The sequence below is a fragment of the Talpa occidentalis genome, unplaced genomic scaffold, assembly GCF_014898055.3.
Source record: "Talpa occidentalis isolate TD23 unplaced genomic scaffold, MPIMG_talOcc4v2.1 talOcc4.3, whole genome shotgun sequence".
NCBI classification, from domain to species: domain Eukaryota; kingdom Metazoa; phylum Chordata; class Mammalia; order Eulipotyphla; family Talpidae; genus Talpa; species Talpa occidentalis.
The window spans coordinates 98,290,154-98,315,141 of NW_023603184.1; the positions used below are offsets into that span (position 1 = coordinate 98,290,154).

Here is a 24,988-nt window from a genome sequence, read left to right on the forward strand (position 1 = left end):
CCGGCGGAGGGTCCCACATGGCGCGCAGACCTCTCCTGCAGCCCGCTGTTCCCCTCAGCAGTGTACTTCAGTCCTTCTGCCTGCTCTGCTCCCCGCTCTGGCTCTGGTGAATTCTCTCACCCTCCCGCGCTTCTGACTGTACCCAGTGCATGTATAAACAAAACAAACAAACCAGCAAACAAATAAATAAAGCATGCCTCTATTAAAAAAAAAAAAGAAATTAAATATAGAACTACCAAATAGAACTACCAACTATCCAGAAATTCAGCTTCCGGAAATAGTTCAAAGGAAATGAAACACTAACTCAAAAAGTTATCTGCACCTCCATGTTCATAACAGCATTATCTGTAATAGCCTAAGACATGGAAGAAATTTAAATGTTCATCAGTGGGGTGAATAGAAAAAGAAGTTACTCTGTGTGTGTGTGTGTGTGTGTGTAAAATGGAATATTATTCAGTAATAAAAAGGAGGAAATGCTACCATTTGCATCAACATGGATGGACCTTGAAGGCATTATGCCAAGCTAAAAAAGTCAGGCAAAGAAAAAAAAATACTGTATGATCTCAGTAATAGGTGGGATATAAAATCAAAACAAAATAATATCAAAACCAAACTAACATAAAAAGAAATCAGACTCATGGTTACCAGGGGTTCAGGGTAGGAGGAGGGGAAAATAGAGAAAGGTGGTCAAAGGTAGAAATTTTCAGTTATAAGATAAATAGCTAATAAATAAATAATAAATAATGTACACCATATTATAGATGATGACTCTAGCTAATACTATTGTATGATATATAGAGAGAGTAAATTCAGTGTTTTATTCTCATCACAAAGAGAAAAAAATTCCTTTTATTCTTTTCTTTTTTCTTGTTATTTTATATATATGAAAAAATAGGTGTTAGCTGAACCTAATGTGGCAATTCTTTCACAATATACATAAACCATTATGTAATAAACCTAAAATTTACACAGTGATGTGGGTCAATTTCTCAATAAAAATGGAAAAAAATGACTTTGCTTGAATCTTAACAAAGGCTCTAAGAGTATATTGTACTTACACCAACAGAATCAACTGCTGCATACATAATATCCATCCATCCATTAAATGTTGCCTGTAAAAAATGGCACGTCTTTAAATCTTATGGAAATATTACACTTCGTGGTAAATAAAATGTAAAGCTATAATTATTATACTAAAATATTTGATTAGTAAGGCTGGCCATATTCAATATACTGTGTAACTGAGATCATCGCCATTTTCGTTAGTATATTTATGTTGTCTGTTAACAACTTCTTAGCTTAATTGTTAATAACTTCAAAAATAATTTAAGGTTCTATAGAGGTAAATAAATACATGCTGTCTGAGCATAACATTTATAATTGCTATATATATATATGTAATTGCTATATTAAGTACAAAAAAAAAAGCAGTAGTAACCTACTGTTTGGTACTCTCAGAACAAAGAAGTGTGAATCTATTACCTGATCAGTGACAAGGGATATATGTTTGACTAGTACTTGCCATTTCCTCTGTTAATCTCACCTTCATTTCCCTTCCTTCTCCCAATAGAGCAGAGGCTGTATTTCACTTTTGTCTCTCCAAATTAGACTACTATGGTAGTTTCCACAACATGTATCTTGTATTTCACAATTGCTAAAATATTTTATAACCCACTCTATTAATCATTCACCTTTTTCCTTTAGGCTCACTTACAATATGGATGGACATATAATTAAAAAGATATAAGTGAACTTACTACTTGAAGCAATGAAAGGAAACTGTTGCCAACATTATCAAAATTCATTATTGTGTTCTCCCATTTGATGGATTTATTAGCTGCTACAAGATTTTCACATTCACTCTTATTCATGACTTGGGTTACAGAAAGTATTTCTCTACTTGTTGTGTCAATGCAGCTATAGAAAGTGCCAGCAAATAAGTATACTCCCATGATGCTAAAAGTCAGCCAGATCATCAGGCAGACGAGAAACACATTCAAAGTAGGTAAAGTTGTTTTTAGCAAAGCTCTCACAACCACCTGGCACAAAAAAACAAAGACAAAAAAAAAAAACATATAAACTCCAGATAAGAAATGTGAAAGTATTTTAATCAAATAGAAAATATTAATCTAACATCATACTGAAATAATAAAAAATTCATCTCTAGAATTAATAGGTGATATAATAGTATATGAACAACTGAAATAACAATTAAATTTCTATAAATAATATACAGATATTCTCAAAATTTGTACACCTAAAATCACTAAAAGCCAACAAACATGGTTAGTTTAAATACTAGAGTAAGTAATAATTTCATTGATTGAACACATTTATCAACTTATATTGGGCAAGACAATTGAACTTATGTGAGTTCATGAAATTATCTAGAAAACTAGAATATGAGGTAAATGGGCCTAGGCCTAGGTCTTGGGAATTCTAAACATATTTGGGATTAATTTACAAAAGAGTCTGTGAAGAAGTGTTGAGGTAAATAAGAGAAAGGCCAAGAAATTTCAGATCAATGAAGCCAAGAAAAGAGATTACTTCAAAAACATTGAATGGGCAGTGGTACCTTTCCAAACCTTCATCCACCTCACTAAACTCTATCACTGATAAGCTACTCCAGAGTGGGAAGTTTGGAAAATATCTCCACCATTATATATAAATGAGAGCAATAATCTATAGTGACTGTCTCCTTTTTCTCAACTTCTTTTATTCAATATTACAATTAGAATTTCTAATTCTGTTCCTTATAAGCAATTTTCTGACCTTCAATTAACATCTTGATTTTTAATTGCACATTCAATAACAGAAATTTATTTATAAAGCTCAATCACAGACCCTTGTTGACACTTTATTTTAAGATGCCCAATGATGTCAGTGATGGAAAAATACTATTAGAAAATATACACAAATGTAAGAATAAAAGCAATGGCTATGGTTGACAAATATTTGAGTAGTAAGAGCACCCAAGAGCTGAAGCTTATTAAAGATATAAGACAATAATTTTTAATTTAAGTAGCTTCCTTATTCAATAATATATCTTCAGAGATAATTTAACTATAGAACTTCCAGGAGATAAGATTAAGCTTGAGATTTGGATTCAAAGCAAAGCTGCTTTTTAGCTGATTTTGCTTGCCAGTGGCTACTATTCATGTCATTGATGTTCAAATGATTGTATGACATCAAATAGTACAGTGCTTAATATCTGAAAAAGGGAGCTCCCCTAGCTAATCTCTTCTTACTTTTCTCTAAATCGAGGGCAGACAAATTGCTGGTTTGGGCACACCTTCTTCCCTCTGTATTTAAATTAATTAGGAAAAAATAACCTGATATTATCCCATGATGTTTTTAATAATAAAGAAGAATTTATTTTATTACATTCATTATCTAATTTGTGTGTGTTAACATACATATATATATATATATGTTTCTTAGTTTTATTGAAGTATAATTGAAAAATAAAGATAATATATTTTTCAGGTATACAAGGCAATGACTTAATATGCATTTAAAATGTGAAATTATTATCATCAAGCTTGTTAACATATCTATCACCTTACATAGCTACCTTTGGGTGTGTGGTGAAAACACTGAATTTCTACTCTCAGAAATCTACAAGTATACAAGAGAGTATTATTAATGATAGTCATTATGCTCTATATTAGGTCCCCAGAACTTATCACTGAAAGTGTGTATCCTTTGACCAGCATCTCTCCATTTCTTCCACCTCTCAGCAGCTAAGATTTAATAGGCCATGGGTAGTATAAAGCCCGAGAATATTGTACAAAATTTCCCTATTATTATTTTTTAAAGATTTATTTTTATTTATTTTTGCATACAGGAAATGGGGTGCAGTCCAGAGGTGTGGGGTCGGGGCAGGTAAGAGGATTCACCAGAGACAGAGTTGGGTGCAGAACAGGCAGATGCACTGAAATATACTGCTGAGGGAAGCAGCGGGACAAGACAGGAGAGGTCTGCTGTGCCATGTGGGTTAGGTCAAGGGTCAAACTCATGTTGCAGTGGTTGGTGATAGTTTGCTAGCACTGAGACTTTAACCCCTGCACCACCAGGAAGGCCCAAATTTCCTTATCATTATACTGTTTGTGCTGGGAAATTTGCTGTGTTGTTATTTTAAACTCAATCTTACAGATCTCTGCAATTCCATTTTAACTTATTTTCCTTCTTATTTGGGGTTGAAATCACTGGGTAATATCAATACCTTGTAGATCTTCATAATATTGTCAAAAGTTTATATGTTATAATATAAATTATGATGAATATTTTAGATTTTTGTTTTCTCAGAATATAGCCACTGAGTTTCTCTGTATTCACAACATACTCAAAAAGTTTCTTTCCTAATATCAGCAAATCAAATGCATTTGGGAAACAGATTGATCACACTTAGTTCTATAATATGAGTGACCCACAGATTCATGTTACTATAAAATATTATCATGCACTTTTATATATTAAAATATAATTAACATAGTTAATACTGTATATATAAATACATGCATATCATATAGTCATATTTTATTATATGATATAAAAATAGTACTATTAAAATATCAGAATTATGCTTTTAGTAAAATATATATTTTAAATTATTATATTTCTATTTGGATTTATAATAACCACTCTGATTTTGAGATTCAAAAAAGCATTAATTTTTCAACAAAATGGAAAGAATTTAAGAGTTATATGTGGCTTAATGATTGGCAGTTTAAATTAACATACAGTGTATAAACTAAACAATATACATCTTAAGCATAAATAATTCTCTTATTGGATGCTACCTACATTGAATATGTGATATCCTGCAATATTAATCAAATAGACAGGCTAATATTAATCTATGTGAATGGAAAATGCAAATAAACATAAATGTATGGTTATGAAATAAAAGGTAAAACTAGACTGTTTTCTGCTATTTCTGCATACATTTGATCACTTTATGCATATTTATACTACTTGGGGTAAAAGACTATTTTACCACCGTCAGGTTTGATTATATGGACTTCAATTACAGATTTGGACTCCAAAGATTGAACAAAGATTGACCATTTCATATGGTTTATATAGATTACCTTATATTGTCCAGAAGAGGTTTTAACACAGTATATGATTCATTATGATGGATACCTGAAACTATATAGTGTTACAAGCCAATGATACTTAAACATTTTTTAGAAAGACATTTTAAAAAATCCATGGGAGGGAGGACTGGTAAGCACTCATAATCTGTGATGTGTGACTTTAAAAGAAGTAAATTTACTTTAAAATTCAAACTTTTATTTTAATAAATAAGTACTTAGTGTGTAAAATGTTCTTACAATTTTAGTTAGTTAACCAATCAAAGTTTCATTTTCTGTCAAGTATGTACTTAACATTGAGATAACAATAGATCCATGTGGGTTATCATGGCATTCCTTTTAAAATTGAAGTATAACTGACATTTTAGATTTTTTTTAGCTTCTGATGTACAATATAATGATTTGGCATTTTTATGTATTGTGAAATTATATCACACTATGAATGGTGTTACTTTTTTTTAAAAAAAAAGATTTATTTATTTATTTATACAAGAAAGGGGGTACAGGCCTGAGGTGCGGGAGGGTGAGAGGATTCACCAGAGACAGAGCAGGGCACAGAACAGGCAGACTGACGAAATACACTGCTGAGGGGAGCAGTGGGCAAGACAGGAGAGGTCTGCTGCGCCATGTGGGACCCTCGCCAGGCGGCCGGGATCAAACTGGAGCTGCAGAGTCTGTGGACAGCGTCACAGCCCTGTGCTCAACCTCCTGCGCCACCAGGGGAGGCCCTGAATGATGTTACTTTTTGAGACTATATTTTCTTTCTCAACTGATGGGGTTTCTTGCTTAGTTTCCATATCTTATAATTAATAAAGACCTAAAATCTTAATAACAAGCAGAACTTTACCCTATATTTAAGTAATAAAATGTTTTTTGCATTAATGTTGGTTACTAAAACTGAGAAGACATCTACAATTCACTAATTAGGGAGACCTACTAATCCTAAATAAAAACCAATAGGTTTATTTATAAACTGTTGTCTTACCTTCATTCTTTCAAATTGAGATAGAACTCTGAGAGCCCGAAGAAATTTAAAGAAAGTAAGTGGTTTTAGTCCTTCCCGTGATTTGCCTATTAAGCTAAGACAAAAAACCTAGGAATATATATGAAAAAAGTGAATATTATTTAAATTTAACTTTAAACAAAACAATCTATAAAACACACTGCATTTATTATGGGAAAGATACATAGTCAAAGTCTACAAAGATATATTTGCAAAAGATTTTAATGTATCTCACCAATGACTTACAGAAAGTATAAGGAATTAATTTTGGGTTGAAATAACCTCAAAAAAGAGAAAATAAAAATGTTTCTGTTAATAGGAATATTTGTTAATTATATGAGATAAACAAAAATTTTATCTCATCAATTAGATAAACAAAAATTTGTATATTTGACATACTTTATGGTCAAGGATTAATATTCATAATCATTTTCTAGCTTGATATTAGATTAAGGATAAATTTAATGATTATTTGCAATATAATAATAGTATAACATGTATTTATTAAGATAAAGTTTGGCATATATTTATATAGACCCATGCATAAATATGGTTTAGACAATGTACAAAATAGGATTTCAGATGAGAGGGATCAAGGAGAATATGAATATTGTTTTGTACAAGTATAAATTACAAAAAGGTGTACTAAATCACTAATTTTAAAATAAATATACATGCATAAAAATGATTCAAGCATGATAAAAGTTAATGGACGTCAAGCAAAGTGGTAATGATTTTTTTTTAAAGCTTTATTTATTTATGTATACAAGAACTGGGGTACAGGCCAGAGGTGTGGGGGATGAGAGGATTCACCAGAGAGTGGAATACAGAATAGGTAGATTGACTGAAATATACTGCTGAGGGGAGCAGCAGGTAGATTGACTGAAATATACTGCTGAGGGGAGCAGCAGGCGAGTCAGGAGAGGTCTGCTCCACCATGTGGGTAGCTCCCTGACCAGGGATTGAACTCATGCTGCAGTGGCTGTGGATAGTTTCATAGGCTGTGTCTTAACCCTTGTGCCACCAGGGAGGCCCGAGTTATGATTTTTTTTATTGTATCTTCATATTTTCAGTACTTTCATGGTAACATAAATAAAAAAGTTGTTGTTTTTCATCCTATACTAAAGAGATGGTCTTGAAGTGGGCTCTGAAGTGAGGATATCATCATTTACGTAAGCATAAAAGGATGTGGACACATAAGAACAGTGGTCAGGAAGCAGAAAGATGGGTTGTAGGTGCAGTGTGGTTGTTAGAGTTGGTAAATCCACAAAAATTAATTTAGAAAGCAGAGGACAAATATTATAAGTTGTTATTTACAGGTTGAGAAGGTTTAATCATTGCTTATATAACAGGGAGCCATTTGTTCATTTAACAAAAAGTGACACCTACTGTGTGACAGGAATTGTTGTAAGTACAGGGAATAAAGGAGGGAACAAAGGAGGGAACCAAACAGAAAAATTTCCACCTTAGTTGAACTTATCTTAGTGGTGGAAGAGAAGGTTATAAGCAAAATCAATAAATAAATTACATTAACAGATGCTTGGGCAATGAGAAAGCAGAGAAAGGAAAGGAAGCATTGGGATGATTGCAGTTTTAAATAAGGTAGTGAGGAAAGACCTAAATTCAATAGTTTAAATAAGACATAAATGATGTAAGCCAGCAGAATTTCCAAGTGGAAGGATGAATAAGTGCATAGGTACTAAGAAGGAATTAATCTTGTTAGGTATGAGGAGCATCATAAGATGGTGAAGCAGTACAGAGAACAGGATGGGAAGTTAGGGAGAACAGTAAGAGGCTGGGTTGGATCATGTAGAGACTTGTGGGCCTTTGGTTGCAAAGATCCTAGCTGTTACACTAAGTGAGATGGGGTGTTTATTAAAGGGTTCCAGAAGACAAGTGACTGCCACTGACTTCAGTAACTGATTGCCATGTGGAGAATAGTATATAGGCATGCAGCGGTGGGAACAATACTGTTAGTTGGGAATCTATTGCAGTCATTCAAATGAGAAGCTTTGGTAGCTTGGACCACTGATAATGGTGAAGGTTATGATAAGAAGTCTTATTCTGACTATATCATTGAAAAGTCAAGTTAACAACATTTAGAGATTTTAGGATGGGGATATTTTCAGGATACTGGACAATAAGCCTCATCTTTGAGTTGGGTTCATATGTGACTGTTGGGATAATCAGTCATGAAGTGTTGAATTTTTAAAATTTTAGGATGAGAAAAAAAAGATGTTAAACATTACAAATAAAGAAATAAGGGAAAGTTGGTGACTGAAAATGTACGGACGGAGGGAAAAGGAAGATGTAAGTAATGGAATGCTACCTGAGAAAAGAGTAAAAAGGAAGAGTAAATCTAACAGTCCTTAAATTTTTATTTTAAATACGTACAATAACAACCATGAAGTCTAGCCTGTACCATCCATTTTTGAAATAGGCTTTAAAACCATATGCCATCCACTTCAGAAGCATTTCCAGAATGAAGATGTATGTGAAGATCATGTCAGCATATTCTAATAAGATTTTAATAGTCTTTCTCTGATCAATATATATATCTTCAAAAGCCTGTGAATGAAAAACAATCAGGATTAGTGTACATGTAATTTCTAGAAATTCTTTTAGCAAAGATGGAAATGAATTCCCATATCTAGATAGTGAGCAATGTCACCATTGCTGGTTCAACTGCTGGTTCACTTGTGTGTATTTATCACATATTCCCTAAATATCATTTTCTGATCCCATGCTGTAGCAGGTATCATTAACTGAATGGAGAACATTTTATCAAGACTAAACTTGGTGTCACAAGTGGCCTAAGTAGTGATCCAAAAATCATCTCTCAAATCAGTTGATGAAACACATTCCGAGAGACAGAACTTTTAGTCACATCTAATGTGCTTCTTATCTTTCATTCCATGTAGCCAATTTATAGATAGATATGTTCTTTGCTAGGAGAGAAACAAAGTATTTCCAGAAATCCATAGTACTGTAACAAAAATGTCATAAATTTTGCTGTACTGCAGAAATAATCAGATAAACTGAGGGAAACATGAATATGAAAGAAAATTATAATTGTTTTTTCAAAGGTCAATTTTAAAAGGTTAATCTTAATTTTGCTGTGGAGGATATAAAGTCTGATAATATCAATCAAAGCAATTTCATGTTGCTTTTATCTTAGCACTCAAAATAGGCATTAAGATACCAATGACTTCAGGTAGACTTGTGTCAGCATGCATTCAAGGTCAAAAAGTAAACAAGGATTAAACTAATTTTATGTAAAGAATTGTGTGATTCTTGTAAACCTGTAAAACAAAAGTAAATATAAAATAATAATAGCATTAGTTACTTTTAATTGAACAAGTTAGGGAGTAAAAGCATCTTCATAAGCAATTAAAATATCATTTAAAGTTATTTAAAGTATCTTATTTTATTATATGTACTTATTTTTTGAATAGGTAAGTAATGCAAAATAACATAAAAAGATACACAGAACCCCCTACTTCATCTTAAGATGGGTCAAATGGATCTGTAGCAATTGAAGATCAAATTAGCTATTTGTGTAGAGTAGGGAAGTGACTTAGGAATCAGAGTATGGTTCTGGAGTCTAGGTAACATAATATCTTGTCAGGCAGTAGTTACACAGGTACCTTCACTTTGTGAATTCCTCTATGCTTTACACTTATGATTCATACGGTTTTCAGTATCTTGGCTAAATGTCAATATTAAGTTTACTTAAGAAATACACATACAGCCCCAAGTATAGTTCTCAACCATGACTCTTCATCTCCTCTCTTCTATATATTTCACAAATAACTATTCTCTACTCTTTGATTTTTAATCAAGCACAAGTAAATACCCATATACATTCCTACTTTTCTTCCATCCCTATATAAAATATAGCATGACACATTCTTCATTCTAGATCTTTCTCTGTGTCACTTATTAAGCATGTAGACAGTTTGTATTTTTAAATGGTTGTCCAGTATTCCACATTGATTGTACATAGTATATCCAAATAGTCACCTATTATGGACTTTTTTTCCTTTTCCACTTTTTGCTATTTCAAACAAAACTCTTAAGTGACTAACCTTATACATGCTTTTAATACTTATGTAGATATTTGCAAGATAATTTCCTGGAATTAAGAATGTTTAATCAATGGGTAAATATATTTATAGCTCAAACATCCTTAACAGGATATGTAACACTTCTCTTACCTTATTGAATAGGTACCTAAGTACAGGTACAATACAACATATATTAAACTTTCAAATTTTATTAAAATAAATAGTTAGGTATCCATTTCTCACTGTCCAACATTCCTTTTTCTCACTGTCATTCATATAATATCATCCGAAATTGCACTATTTACATAATATTGAATGAGGCATATATACATGTATAGACTTTCTAAGAAGGCATAATGTATATTTTCCAAAACTAAAATCACAGAATACAAAATTTGGTTAATGATAAGTATTATGGGGAAAATAGTTTGACCCATGAATTTATGAATTGAAAAACATTCATTAAACATTTTTCCCATTAACATAACACATTTTCACTTACCAGAGCACCTGTGCTAACCAGAGTGACAAGGCCAATGAAGCACTTAAAAAAACTGTTTTCTACTATCTTGCAGCAGGTTTTTCTTATGTTCTGCCAAATTTTCCCCTTCTTGGATTCTCTACTGATTTGGCCCAGTGAAGATCTTTGCCTGTAACCTGTCACGAATGAAACTGTTAGGAACAAAAATCTAAAAAACTCCTGTAAAAAATATCTTAATCTTTCTATCTTAACAATTCTTTATTATAGAATCTAATACATGGTCTCTGATATATAAACATTTGATTTTTGTCCCTGCTATAGCAACCACTGTAATCATGGAGGGTTGAAAAAGGGAAAAACCTAACTTGTGAGTTTGATAATAGTAGTAGGAGAGAAATTATGAAAGACATGGATGACTTAGAGTATGCTCTCACCCCAAAGAACAGAGTCTGAGAATAGAATTTATCCCCTATAACACACCAACACACACACACAGAGATCACATTTTGGAATAATGCCTGAAAATTCACCCTCTGCAGAGCCACAAGTCATAGTAAGAATTACCATTTTAAAACACAAATAGTTAGGAGATGTTAGGGGAGTATAATGTCACTTAAGTCAATTATATTAACCCCAGTTCTTAGGTGGCGTGGGAATGAGAATTTTGATAGAGACTATTGAAGGAACTAACCTGGATTGTGAATTACTTTGTGGGTAATGTAGAAGTGAATAGATTTAAACTCTACCTTCTGGTAAAGAGGGCTAGCATAAGAAAAATCTAAGGTTTGAGAATAGAACTAATGATGAGAAAAGAAATAGATATATGTTGAATTTTAATATTTTGCAACACTATTTACAATATTTACTGTTTACAATAGCCAAGTTAGGAAAACAACCAACATGCCCAACCAGTGGATAAAGAAGACATGGGACACATACATGGTGGAATACTTCTCAGATGTAAAAATAGATGAAAATCCCCAGAAATATGACTGTAGAATTCAAGGGGGAGTGAATTCTAGAGGTTTATAATGGAGGACTAAGGGTATTTTGGTGGTGGGTGTTGTATGAAGAGGTGTGAACCTATTCCCTTAAATCATGTACAGTGCTATAAATCAATGTTACTGCAAAAAAAAAATAAAGTCAACACATTTTATTTTAGGATTTTTGTCTAGTGTCATTGTATACATTTTTGGTACAAAAAAAAGAAAGAAATGTCTTGAATGATACGTGTTCTAGAATTCAGTCCTGAGAGCAGATTCTTATGTTGATTATCAGAATATTGAACATTTGGTAGTTGCCATTCTAATGATTTCCAGTCCAATGTCTAGAACCTGTAGTTCTTTATTAATCTTGTTAGGAAGCTAATTTGAATTTTAAGTCATCGAGAGATGCTTGTTACACATATTGAGTGAATAGGCCCATTTACTGAAATCTCATGCATTTCTTAAAATTCATGTAAGTATAAAAAGTCATCATTATATGATTTGCTTTCCTATGAAAGTTAATGGATGTTTTCATATGAGTGTTTTAAATACTGATTCCATTCCATGAGGCATGATGTTTTTATTTCACTTGTATATATACATTTTTCCAATATTGTTTACTTACACTAATTTTACATTTTATTCCTAAAGCATTCTCTATTCTGATGCAAAGTTACATAGTTATCAGTTACTATGATAACTAGTTACATAGTTACATTAAATTTTATTTGAATTTAATTTGAATCTATTTCAGCATGAAAAATGCATTTTACAATCAATATTATCAATATATTTATTATCAATACAATCAATCTTAACAATAACATAACCTTATTCATAGTTCTTTTTTGCATTAACTATACTCTGCAAGTTGAGTTATGAAGTAGGATGATGGTAATGTTGATGATGATTGGATTGCTTTAATTTTTAAAAATTTTATCTTTTTCTTCTAAGATTACACACACATAGAGACATACATGTATATTTGATATTTTTAACAATCCCATGAGGTGAATCTTAGCATTATCCTCATTTTATAGATTAGGGAATGAGTCAGAGAGAGGGAAACAGCTAGTGAGTAGTGGAATGGTATTTGACTCAGGCTGTCTATTTAAAGAATCAACACTTTAAATTACTACAATAGACTCTCTGGGAATAGGTCCCTCTTTTCTGAGTGCAAATTTTATTTCCTTGACATTTATTGCACGATTCTATCAGTATTCATATAGGCACATGCAGTGTGAATCTCTCTGTGTGTGTGTGTGTGTGTGCAAGCATATTCATTCATGTGTGTATATTGCTTTGTCAAGTTAATAAATGCTAAAGTTATAATCTACAGCACTATTTAATTAAAAGAAATTCAACGACCAAAGGGACATTTTTTTTCTTACCTTTTTTAAAATGCTTTGACTTTTCATGTTCATAGACCATTTCTTCTTCCTCAGAGATAACAATATCAACTGTACTGCATTCAGATGAGCTAGATTGCTTAACCTTCTGAAAAATAAATCCCCCCAAAACTTAGTTTAATTTACTCACTGCAGTAAAAGTTTACTCCATTTTCAGAAATAAGAAAAATTATGTACAAAAGACTACTATCAGGTTTAAAAGAATTTAGGCCAATTTCATGTTTGATATTAAAGTACGTACATATCTTCACAAATTGAGAGCCTTTAAAATTATTTTAAAATATGCAATTTAAGCTAAAATAATTTTAAATTGAAATAAATATTATGTTTACAATACTTTTATCCCCAAAAGATGTATAGACTGTTTCCAATTTCTAAAAGGATGCTGGTTCCAAAACTTTCTTGAAGTTATTCACAAGGTTCTAGTACATTGCATTTCAATTAGATGAGCAGCATTGGAATAAATCACCCCTGATGTAAAAGATGGGTAAATAATTGTGCACATAGTTTTTACTTTAAAATTCATTCCAGACATTCTTATGTATGTCATTACAGGTTTGATGCTAGATTATCCTGAAGTGAAGTGAAGAACGGCACAAGAAATAGGGCCAAGAAGAGACTAGGGGAAGTGGTACCAACATATGGAAAATGGCTAGTTGCAGGAATTGAGAGTCCTTCCACCTTGCTCTTGACTGAAATTCGAGAATGTCTAGGTCCATGGGGTCATTGGTGGTGGGCACACTATGGCAACAATACTTGAAGGGGAGTTTCTATACTACCTTTATGGAACTATGTAAATTAATATTAACTCAGAAAAAAAAGATATTTAAAAAACTAAGAGTATGGTAGTAATGGCTTTGAACATGCAAAAATGTTAGTGCCTTTACTTAAAATGATTTTCTCACATTGCTTTCCTTTACCTTATTTAAAAATGAATATATAACATATAATACCTTAAAATGGCTTACTTTACCTTAAATGGCTAAGATCCTAAATTTGATAGGTTATAAAATTATCTTCTAATTAATAAAATCAAGGTGGGCATATTAAAACTTTTGGAAGCAAACCACTCTCATTCTTAAAAGTTAAGGAACTAGGTAGAACATACAAAGAATGAAATTATAAATATTTTGTCCTACCTTTTATGCATAATAAGTGTCAAGGAAACATAATTAGGAAACTTTGTTTGCTTCAGATATTATATGGCCAATTGACAGATATTATGGTGCTCAATTTAAAAAACTATACAGCAGGATATTATTCTCAATAAATGTTCTTTAATTTTTAAGTTCCCTTTATATTTTATTTATTTTTAGTGAAAGTCTAGCAATGTACTGATTTGGGAGTAAACACTGTAAATGAATCTTTTATAATGCTTGGGTATTCAATAACTGAAAATTATGCACATTATGTGATAATTTAGGGTTTTTAGAATTCTTACACCATTTGATGAGATTTTTCCCAAAACCCTGAAAGTATATATTATTCCAAATTTTTAAATAAATCAATTAAGATCAAAATTTATAGTAGCTTACTTAATGGTATTTTAGTAGATTACTTAATGGCATGAGAAAGTGACTGTAATACCTTATTTATTATGAAAAAAACAAGTTACAAAACCAAAGGAAAGTTTGATGTTATAGTTAGAAAAATTATACAGTTAAATATTTGCAATAAAAAATTATGACAGTTTAAATACCAAAGAAACAATAGTATAATGTATCTTCAAATTATCAGAGCATGTAAATTTTTTTTTAATAAATATTTTTTTTTTAACATTTCTTTTATTTTTATACAAGAGCTGGGGTACAGGCCAGAGGTGTGGGAGAGTGAGAGGATTCACCAGAGACAGAGCAGCGAGCAGAACAGTCTGACGACAGAAATACACTGCTGAGGGGAGTAGTGGGCGTGACAGGAGAGGTCTCCTGTGCCATGTGGGATTCTCGCCAGCCGGCGGGGATTGAACTGGCACTGCAGAGGCTGCAGACAGGTTCACAATGCTGCGCTCAACCCGCTGCACCACCGGGGAGGCCCCAGAGCATGTGAATTTCATAACAAATTTTTGGCTTTGGTAGATCAACTTCTTAAATACTCAGTCATCATAAATACTCAGTGTCTTAAATACGCAGCATATACTAAGTAAATAAGTCATAATAAACAATTAGTGAATAAATCTCCTGTGAGTAGTTAACCAATCAACAGGACTAAATAATGCTCTATAAATGACAACTTCCTAAACCTCAATATTCATGTTATCTTCTATCTATCCTATGTTTTCATAACACAGACTCTTTAATAGATTGGAAAGAACTTTTTTGACATCTACTTTCATAAATAGCTATTTTACTAGAAGCAGATGTAGCTCAATGAAGATGGAGAAGTGTGCTACTGAGGAAATTTCCTGTTTTATGTTAAGAATATTAATTAAAGGAAAATAATGAGAATATTAGGTGTGCTAAGGAGTGAAAATGTTTCTTTAAAACAAAGATGCCTTTACTGGGAACTTCAAGAATTTTGAATAATTCCAACTTAATTCCTGTTAGAAGGCCAATTTGAGAAGTTCCTGCTGAGAGCAGTTTCCTAACCCGAAAAAATCTGAAAGACAAGATCATGCCAGAGACTTTGGGGACCTGGAAAGAGACATTCTCTGCTCCTCTGCAGGGCCTGTGAGTGATGAGATGAGAGAAAAGTGAGGCCCAAAGCAAGAAGGCGTTGGTGCTCATGTGATTCCTATAAATGTAGCTAACTTAAATCACACCTCCTACTAAGACATTATGCAACTTGCAAATGAAGACAGTAAAACTGAACGCAGGAGGATTTATGGTTTAGAAGCTAAAACTGTGACCTCTCCCTCCTTTATTTTTTGGCCAGGTGCTTTATAAAGTTAAAAGTTTTTCACAATTCAATTCAAACTGGTAGCTTTTCTTCTTTTAGTCCATTTGAATTATGTATATATTATCTTAGCATTTTAGCAAGCAAGCATGAAAGTCTCTTAGCACTAACCTTGCCTACCTCACATTTTATTACTATTTTTTAAAATTTTATGTATTTTTTACATCATTTTTCATTTTTGCAATATGTATGCATTTTCATCTTGGTTAGAGTTCCCATTTCTCACATTTTAAAGATGACAAAGCTCAGGAAAATTTAGTGGTTTATGGAAAGTACACATTGATTTTTGAAACTTAGATTTTTTTACTATGTTCTTTATTAACCCCTCACTGCCTGTTATTAATTTATGGAATTTTATAATTATAGTCAATGTTTACTAAGTGCCTACTATATACTGGGTATTGTTCCGTGCACTCTTGAGCTATTTGTCTTAATTCTTCCATTCCCTCTAAGAAATCTTATTTCATTTACAGATGAGGAAACTGAAGCTTATAAAGTCAAAGCAATTTGATCAGGAGCAAAAAACAAAATCAGAATCAAGGAGTAGAATAGCTAGGATTAAATGGGTACTAATTCTAGAACTTAAGCATTGATTCACTTCTTCATCAACAATGCAGTAATCAAAAATATGCAACAAGGAAATTAAAATATCTTACCTCTTTGCTGCTTCCATCACCTGACTTGCTCTGAATTTCTTTATTATCCAGATTTTCTATATCAGATTCTCCTGAAGCAATTGGCACAGTTTCTGAGACACTAGGACTGGGCATTAGTGAGAGGCTCTCATTTTCAGTCATTGTATTTTTCTCTGTGCCACCACTTCTTTCCTTATCTTTGAAGAGGTCTTGGGTATTGCTCAATTCAGAAAGCGTATGATCAGAAATATTTTCTTTAACTTGTTTGTCTTTTGCATTGCCCATGGTTTCATTTAAAGCATTTTGTTTTCTGCATAATATTTTAGAAAGCACGTAGTTTATTCCTTTCTTAATTCTTGCCATTGCACGTTTGAGATTTTTTGATTCATCATTTTCTTCAGTTGCTTCAGCCGTGCATGAACTAAATGAGCTCACCAATGCCAGAAACAGGTAAAGTATCTAAATGAGGACATAAGATGAAGTTTAATGTATCTTGTTTTATTTTTTCCTTTCAAACAAAATAAATCCTTAAAATGAGCTAACATGAGAGTTGAAAACAGCATATGAACAACAATGGTATTCAGTTCTTACTCATCTACAATGGACCAGGTGCTGTGTGAGGGGTTTGCGTAGCCACAAGTCACTTTAATGTTGTGTGAAATATCATTTGTTTCTCTCTTTTTTTTTTTTTTTTTTTTTTTTTTGGTTGGACCCTCGCCGGTGGCCGGGGATCGAACCAGTGCTGCAGAGGCTACGGGCAGCCTTGCAACCCAGCGCTCAACCACTGCGCCACCAGGTGAGGCCCCATTTGTTTCTCTTTTACAGATAAAAGAGCTAAGCCTTACTGATGTCAGATCAAGGTGATACATACTGAACTCAAGTCTGTCTCAATCCAAAGCTTGTTCTTTCACAGAGCCAAGCTGCCTCTCTCAAGTTGAGAACATGAATTGCTACTCCAGGTGGTAGACTTCCCTTCTGCTCTATCCCAGGAAGATATGTAATGACATTATCAAGGGTTTTGCAAATCCTGAAAGGAATATCATGAGGAGAGAGCTCTTCCTAGTTTTGAAACCCACCTCTAATTTTCATTGTGATATGCAAGCAGAGGTACTGGATAGGTTAATTGACTCTCTGTGGTAATTAATTTGATCAAATAGGAAAGATGAGTGTTGGGGGTTTATTCCTATTACTTGAAATTTATTTTCAACTCAAAGATAGTATGTGATTGGCCTTTACCACCATCACTGAGCAATATGACTAAGGCATGTTCAGTTTCCAGAGTATCAGATTTTTATCTTGATATAGATAGTATTTTTTGATTCTAAAACAAAAGATTCATATTGATTATTCTTAGAATTTAATAATGTGAGCATGTTGCCTATTATAGAAGTTTGTGCTCTTCAAATATTTGAGTTATGAAGATTTAATTTATAGTTTATGCATTATTTTCAAAGGGAAAGTTCAATGGCATATGCTAGGTTTAAGAATATATTTATATATGTTTATGTATTTTTGTGTATAAATATGTATTTATGTATCTTATATAACTATTATTTTCCTACCTACTTCTAATTTCTTCACATTTTAAGATCCATTCTTAAAAAATAATTATGACAATTTATGTGTGCATAAAATAATTAAGTATATGAAGATCTTTAAGCACTCATTTGTTAAAACTTCCTCCAGAATTTTGGATTTTTGTGAAGAGATGAAGTTCTCACATGCTCTGATAATATCTCTTTCTTATGCACATACATACCTGAGAAAATATGAACTACCCACCATACAGTGTTCAATCCTAACAGATTACTTTTAGTTCTTTCTCTACACCTAGATCTTCATATCTCTTAGGAACAGAGAAGTTCAAATAAGACTCGTATGGAAAAATCAAAATATTGGTTTTTTTTTAAGATTTTTATTTATTTATTTATACAAGAACCAGGGTATAGGCCAGATTTGTGGGAGGGTGAGAGGATTCACCAGAGACAGAGCAGGGAACAGAACAGGCAGACTGAAGAAATACACTGCTGAGGGGAGCAGCGGGCACGACAGGAGAGGTCTGCCGCACCATGCGAGACCGTCACCGACCGGCCGGTATCAAACTGGTGCTGCAGAAGCTACGGACAGCTTCACAGTGCGGTACTCAACCACCTGGGCCACCAGGGGAAGCCCAAAAATGGAAATATTGTTGCAGGTAATAAAGTTATCAAATAGGTAATCTTTTTTTTTTTAATTAAAAAAAAAATTTTTTTAAACAATGTTTTCTTCCCCCCACCCCCTCAGGTTGAGTGCCCATAGAATTTCCTTCCCCAAGGCACCTGTGCACCATCACCACAGTCTCCTGTTCTCCCTTCCTCTACCTGATCCCTCTCCCTCCTCCTACCCTGCAGTATGTCTGATTTGTAATTGTCTGTTTTTGCTTTGTTTTGTTTTGTACTGTTATTATTATTTTTTACACTGATTTCTTATTTGGTTCCCCTACATTTCTGTCATAAGTGAAACCATCTGATAATTTTTTACAACCCAAATGCCCAAAAATAATGACTGGATCAAGAAGATGTGGTATTTATATACAGTGGGATATTAGTCAGCAATCAAAAAATATAAACTCATGTCATTTGCAGTAACATGGATGGAGCTAGAAGGAATTATGCTCAGTGAAATAAGCCAGAAGGAAAAAGTCAAATAGGTAATCTTAATCTTTATTATAGTTTTGGTTTACTAATAAAATATAGGGTAGAAGATGGATCTACATTGGAAATTTCTTTAGGTAAGAACGAAAAAAAATGAAGTTTCTTATAGGCAAGATCATCTAAACAGTTGACACATTTTCTGTAATTGCATTGACTGAATCTGAGAGTATAAAAAATAAAACTGAATGAAAAGACAATGATCAAATGTCCATACTCCCAGAGATTAGTATGATGGTTCACCATCATTAGTATGATGGTTCTCAGTTGACAATAAGGTTTACTTTCAAGTAATCTAGGGTTCTATGGCCCTTGTAGGAGCTGAACTACTAGCACTTTCATCAACCTCAAAGGACAATGAGTTCAGGAGTATGAGAGGGTAATAACAAATATAATGTAAGATAGTTGGTTCTTTTCCCTCATTTCTTTGGTTAAGTATTAGAGCATGGAGAAATAAGGAAAATTGTAAAAGGTTAAAATTTCATGATTATTAGCTTCTTTTGGCCAAGAATAGTGTTTTCTCTTAAACAGTCAACTAGCACAGTACTAGGCATTATCACAATAGGTGATAAATATTTTGAAAAAATTAATTCATTATGGAATAAATGAAAGAATAGGTTTTGTGGCAGGGTTTGGACAAGGGAAAAATGCTATAATATTGTATTATATGCAGATAAAACACCTGGAAATGTTATCTAACTGAAGGATACATTAAATAAATAACAATATTCTGGATATTCAGGAGTTATAGTTTTTTAGAACTTAAGGAAATTTAAATAATTGTCTATAAATACAGAATGCTAGAAGATTTTATTAAAATTACAATGACTATACAAGACACATATTATTCTATCACTATCCTTTTAAAACTTAAGCTTGTCAACCTTAAAGAGGTTATTTAATATGTACAGTCTCTTAGAAATGATTTAACTGGAATTTGAGCCTATGTTTGCTTGAATATAAACTCTATTTTGCCTAGAACTCAACATTGCATAGAACTATTTAAAAAGCACTATAAATACTTGCTTTTATTTAAGATGATTACTTTTGAGGTTTCCACTTAAGGTTCTGAATCACTGTTGGAATTTTATTGGAGGAATAAGATAAAATTCAATTTAAAAAATGCAGAATGCCTTCTGTTCGCACCAATGCTAAGCGTCAATGTAAAATTGCAAAGCTCTAACGCAGAGAATTGAAATTATATGGCGTAAAATGGTATACAATCTCACAAATGCTCTCCTTGTATTTTTCTTCCTGTATTTACATTAGTGTTATTACCATGATGACCATTGAGAGGAATAAATCTTAAAACATTTAGTGAGCTAAGCAATATGGAAGCCAAATAATTATAGATGGCTGTTTGTGTAACTCCATTGTATCCTGAAATCTCTCTGATATTGACTTGAAATTTCTGATCAGTTAAAGTAAGAATATAAGAAATAAAGTGAAGTTTAAAAACAACAACAAAAAAACCCCCAGAAATTAAATTACATAATTGCCATGGCATTTCTGTATTTTTGCCTTTGAATTCATTTCTGTGTATTGACCCTTCCTTTTGGTTTTGGAAACCCACATTCTATTTAGGAAGTCAACCTTATCCTATTATGAGTTATATGCTTCAGGTTTGAATTGATACCATCTCCAGTTCCAAGGGAGGGGTCTAAGTAGCTTAACAAAATAAACTGTGTTAATATACTCCACAGCATTGGGAATAAACAACAAATGAAATCCATACCTTGGCCTATAGAGATTGGTTCAGGAATGGGCATGTGATGGAGAATTAATGAAACAATAGGAGATATTTGCTTTGCTTCTAGGGAAGATTAAAAATTTTCTCTTCTGTCACACTTGATATGATATGAAGACATGAAGCTTTAGAATTTAGTAGCTATCTGACCAACAGAGGCAACCAATCACTAAGCGGCATAGAGAAAAACAGATCTGAGATCTACATAGCGCTACCTCTAATAATCTCATTGAATATCTGAATCACAACAACTGAAATGAGATCAATCTTTAATTCTGTGAGTTATATATGCAGATATGTATATATAATTTTATTTCTATAAGTTAGAATACTGTTTTAAGTCAGTTGCATTAGAAAGTTTACAAATAGTTACAAAGGCAAAGAATATTGAAATATTTTTACATTTAGGCACTCGTTTGATGAAATAGAGATGAAATAGAGAAAGTCAGATCTCTTCCTCACAGAACTTAATAACAAAGATATATAAGTAGATATGCAAATATAATCCCAATGTGGTAAATATAACACAGGGGCATATCTGAGTCGAAATAGAAGCAATGAGGAAGGGTACTGATACAACTGAGTCTAGTCTGTGCACTTTTTTTCAGTTTTATTGGGAAATATACTTGATTGCTATGACTTATGATTAAAGGCAAATATTCAGGGGTTTCCTATAAGAACAATTTTCTTTAACAAGCTGTTGCTGTTTCTTAGAATGAAACTTCCCCGGTTATGCCTACATACAACAAAAGTAGAAATCTGGGAATAGATTAAAGACATTATATATTTTTATTAATTCCCCAGGTAATCATAGTGTACAGCCAAGTTTGACAATGAGTATTATATTTAAATGCTTCTTAAAATTTAATATGCATACAAATAACCTAGAGATATTGCTAGGATTTAGATTGTGCTTCTATATGTCTGGGATGGAGGCCTGAAAGTCTGCATTTGATTAACTATCTACCACAAGATGCCAATGCTGTATGGAGTAGCAAACATTTAAAACAGTGCTATCCAAAAAAATATGATGAACATCACATGGCTACATTAAAAGCATAAACAAAAACCAAGTGAAATAATACTAGTAATGTGTTTTATATAACCAAATGTATCAAAATATTATTTTAAAATAAATCCTTTTTTTCTATGAGACTTTATATTCAGTGAGTATTTTACTTTTATAGCACCTCTCAATTTGGACCATTTATAATTTAACTGATCTGTAGCCATATGGGCTAGAGGCCACCATATGGAACAGCAGAGTTAAAAACCACTGAATCCCATAAATTCACTTTAGAATGATATCAGACTACATTATGTTAGTTTTTAAAGAAAATTTGAAAGTGTGGATTACTTACCAGTAAGTTTCCAATTAAAATGACCATCATGTAGAAAGGAACACAACTGAACTGGCCTGCTACCTTAAAGCAATCCCATAAAGTCTCTATCCACTCTCCACAGAGGATCCGGAACACAATCAGGTAGGAGTGGAAGAAATCAACCATGTGCCAGCGAGGAAGTAGACAGTCTTCGCTTATATTGCAGACATTTTTTTGGTAATAAAACCCAAGTAGTTTCTGACCAATCACAGCAGAAAAGAATGTGAAGATGAACAAGAGCAGGACCAAGTCTTTCAGTGTCGCCAATGATTTACTAATAGTCAGCATCAGAATCTTAAATGTTGGCCAGTATTTTCCCAACTTGAAAATTCTCAACTAATAGAGCAACGTAAAAAAAAAAAAAAACAAGAAGAAAAAGAAACAAATGGCAGAAAGTTTGGTCACTATTTTACAATGCATGTTTAAAATTTTTATCAGCATTATATCCTTACATATAGTTCTTAATATTCGGCTTTGAATATTAACACTAATCAATGAAAATTCACTTTATGTACAACTCTGAATGCACCAGACATGTTCTATATATTTTCACACAAAATCCATACATTTCTTCTTCTACTGTTGTGTTAATTTCCATTCTCTACTCAACATAATACTACTAATACACTTTTGAATTGCTCTAGTTTCATATTTTAATAATTGGTCAAACAACTATCTATTTTTTGTTTGTTGTTCACAATACATTGGATATTTCCCCACATTCTGAATATACAGACGACACTGAAAAAGTATGTCAAGTTTCACAGAATTTTCCATAGTGTATTGCCCATCTATCTATCTATCTATCTCTCTCTCTCTCTCTCTCTCTATCTATCTATCTATGTATCTATTTATTTATTTTTAAGATTTATTTATTCATATAAGCACTGGGTACAGTCAGAAGTGCAGGAGGGTGAGAGAATTCAACAGAGCCAGAGCGGGGAGCAGAACAGGCAGACTGACAAAATACACTGCTGAGGGGAGCAGTGGGCCCGGCAGGAGAAGTCTGTCACGCCATGTGGGACCCTCACCAGCGGCCAGGGATCAAACCGGCACTGTAGTGGCTGAGGGCAGCTTCGCTGCACCACCAGGGGAAGCCCTGTATTGCCCTTTTAAAGTAACTTTTTGAAGACCAAACGCAGTATTCTAAGTCTAGTATGAATTGTTCCCTTCTTTTCACTAGTTTTTTTTTTTTTTTTATTTCAATTGACTCAGCACAATATTACCTTCACATTTTGGCCACTATATTTCAGTAAGTTTAGTCATCTGGAACCCATCATTTTTATATGTGCTATAGTTTCCCCAACTATTTTTTTTTTTTTTTTATAGAGGCATGTTTTATTTATTTATTTATTTTATTTGTTTGTTTGTTTGTTTTTGTTTATACATGCACTGGGTACAGTCAGAAGCGTGGGAGGGTGAGAGAATTCACCAGAGCCAGAGTGGGGAGCAGAGCAGGCAGAAGGACTGAAGTACACTGCTGAGGGGAGCAGCGGGCGGCAGGAGAGGTCTGCGCACCATGTGGGATCCTCCTCCGGTGGCCGGGGAGCAGCCGGGGATCGAACCGGCGCCGCAGAGGCCGCGGGCAGCTTCGCAACCCAGCGCTCAACCGCTGCGCCACCGGGGAGGCCCTCCCCAACTATTTTTAATACCAATATTGACTTTTTGAACTCAAGAGTAGGACTTCACATTTATCCAATGTAAAACATAATCATCTTGGGCCTCCCTGGTGGCACAGCAGTTGAGCGCTGGGTTGCGAAGCTGCCCGCGGCCTCTGCGGCGCCGGTTCGATCCCCGGCTGCTCCCCGGCCACCGGAGGAGGATCCCACATGGTGCGCAGACCTCTCCTGCCGCCCGCTGCTCCTCTCAGCAGTGTACTTCAGCCCTTCTGCCTGCTCTGCACCCCGCTCTGGCTCTGGTGAATTCTCTCACCCTCCCGCGCTTCTGACTGTACCCAGTGCATGTATAAACAAAAAACAAACAAATATAATAAATAAATAAATAAAAACATGCCTCTATAAAAAAAAAAAAAAAAAAAACATAATCATCTTGGGCCTCCCTGGTGGCACAGCAGTTGAGCGCTGGGTTGCGAAACTGCCCGCAGCCTCTGCAGTGCCCATTCGATCCCTGGCTGCTCCCCAGCCACCGGAGGAGGGTTCCATATGGCGCGCAGACCTCTCCTGTTGCCTGCTGCTCCCCTCAGCAGTGTACTTAGGTCCTTCTGCCTGCTCTGCTCCCCGCTCTGGCTCTCATGAATTCTCTCACCCTCCTGCACTTCTGACTGTACCCAGTGCTTGTATAAATAAATAAAAATAAATCTTCAAAAAAAAAAGACTTAACTCTTAAAAAATAAATAAATAAATAAAACATAATCATCTTAAATTCAGTGTATTACTAGCCTTTTAGACATTTTGATGCTATCTTTTCATCACATTTTGCATTTTCCACTTTTGTTATAACCATAAATTTGATAAATATATCTTGTATATAATTCCCTTGCTCATTAGAAAAGTTTATAGATGTGGATTTAAAACAGGGTTCTAAAGAATTATTTGGATAAGATCAAATCTACTTAATTGTCTTGATTCCTGCACATT

The 24,988-nt window shown here is 33.4% G+C and overlaps 1 protein-coding gene across 4 annotated transcripts in view; it reads right to left on the reverse strand.

Annotated features, from left to right (window-relative positions):
* SCN7A (sodium voltage-gated channel alpha subunit 7) overlaps nucleotides 1-24,988 on the reverse strand; it is a 117,393-nt gene that overhangs the window by 12,719 nt on the left and 79,686 nt on the right. For all 4 annotated transcript variants that reach the window (XM_054699826.1, XM_054699825.1, XM_037523457.2 and 1 more), the window contains 8 exons: nucleotides 22,371-22,727; nucleotides 16,594-17,031; nucleotides 13,028-13,133; nucleotides 10,672-10,826; nucleotides 8,497-8,670; nucleotides 6,085-6,192; nucleotides 1,758-2,039; nucleotides 1,059-1,112 (listed from right to left, as the gene is read on the reverse strand). In XM_054699826.1, coding sequence (XP_054555801.1) covers nucleotides 1,059-1,112; nucleotides 1,758-2,039; nucleotides 6,085-6,192; nucleotides 8,497-8,670; nucleotides 10,672-10,826; nucleotides 13,028-13,133; nucleotides 16,594-17,031; nucleotides 22,371-22,727 — 1,674 coding nt within the window. The remainder of the gene's footprint in view (nucleotides 1-1,058; nucleotides 1,113-1,757; nucleotides 2,040-6,084; nucleotides 6,193-8,496; nucleotides 8,671-10,671; nucleotides 10,827-13,027; nucleotides 13,134-16,593; nucleotides 17,032-22,370; nucleotides 22,728-24,988) is intronic.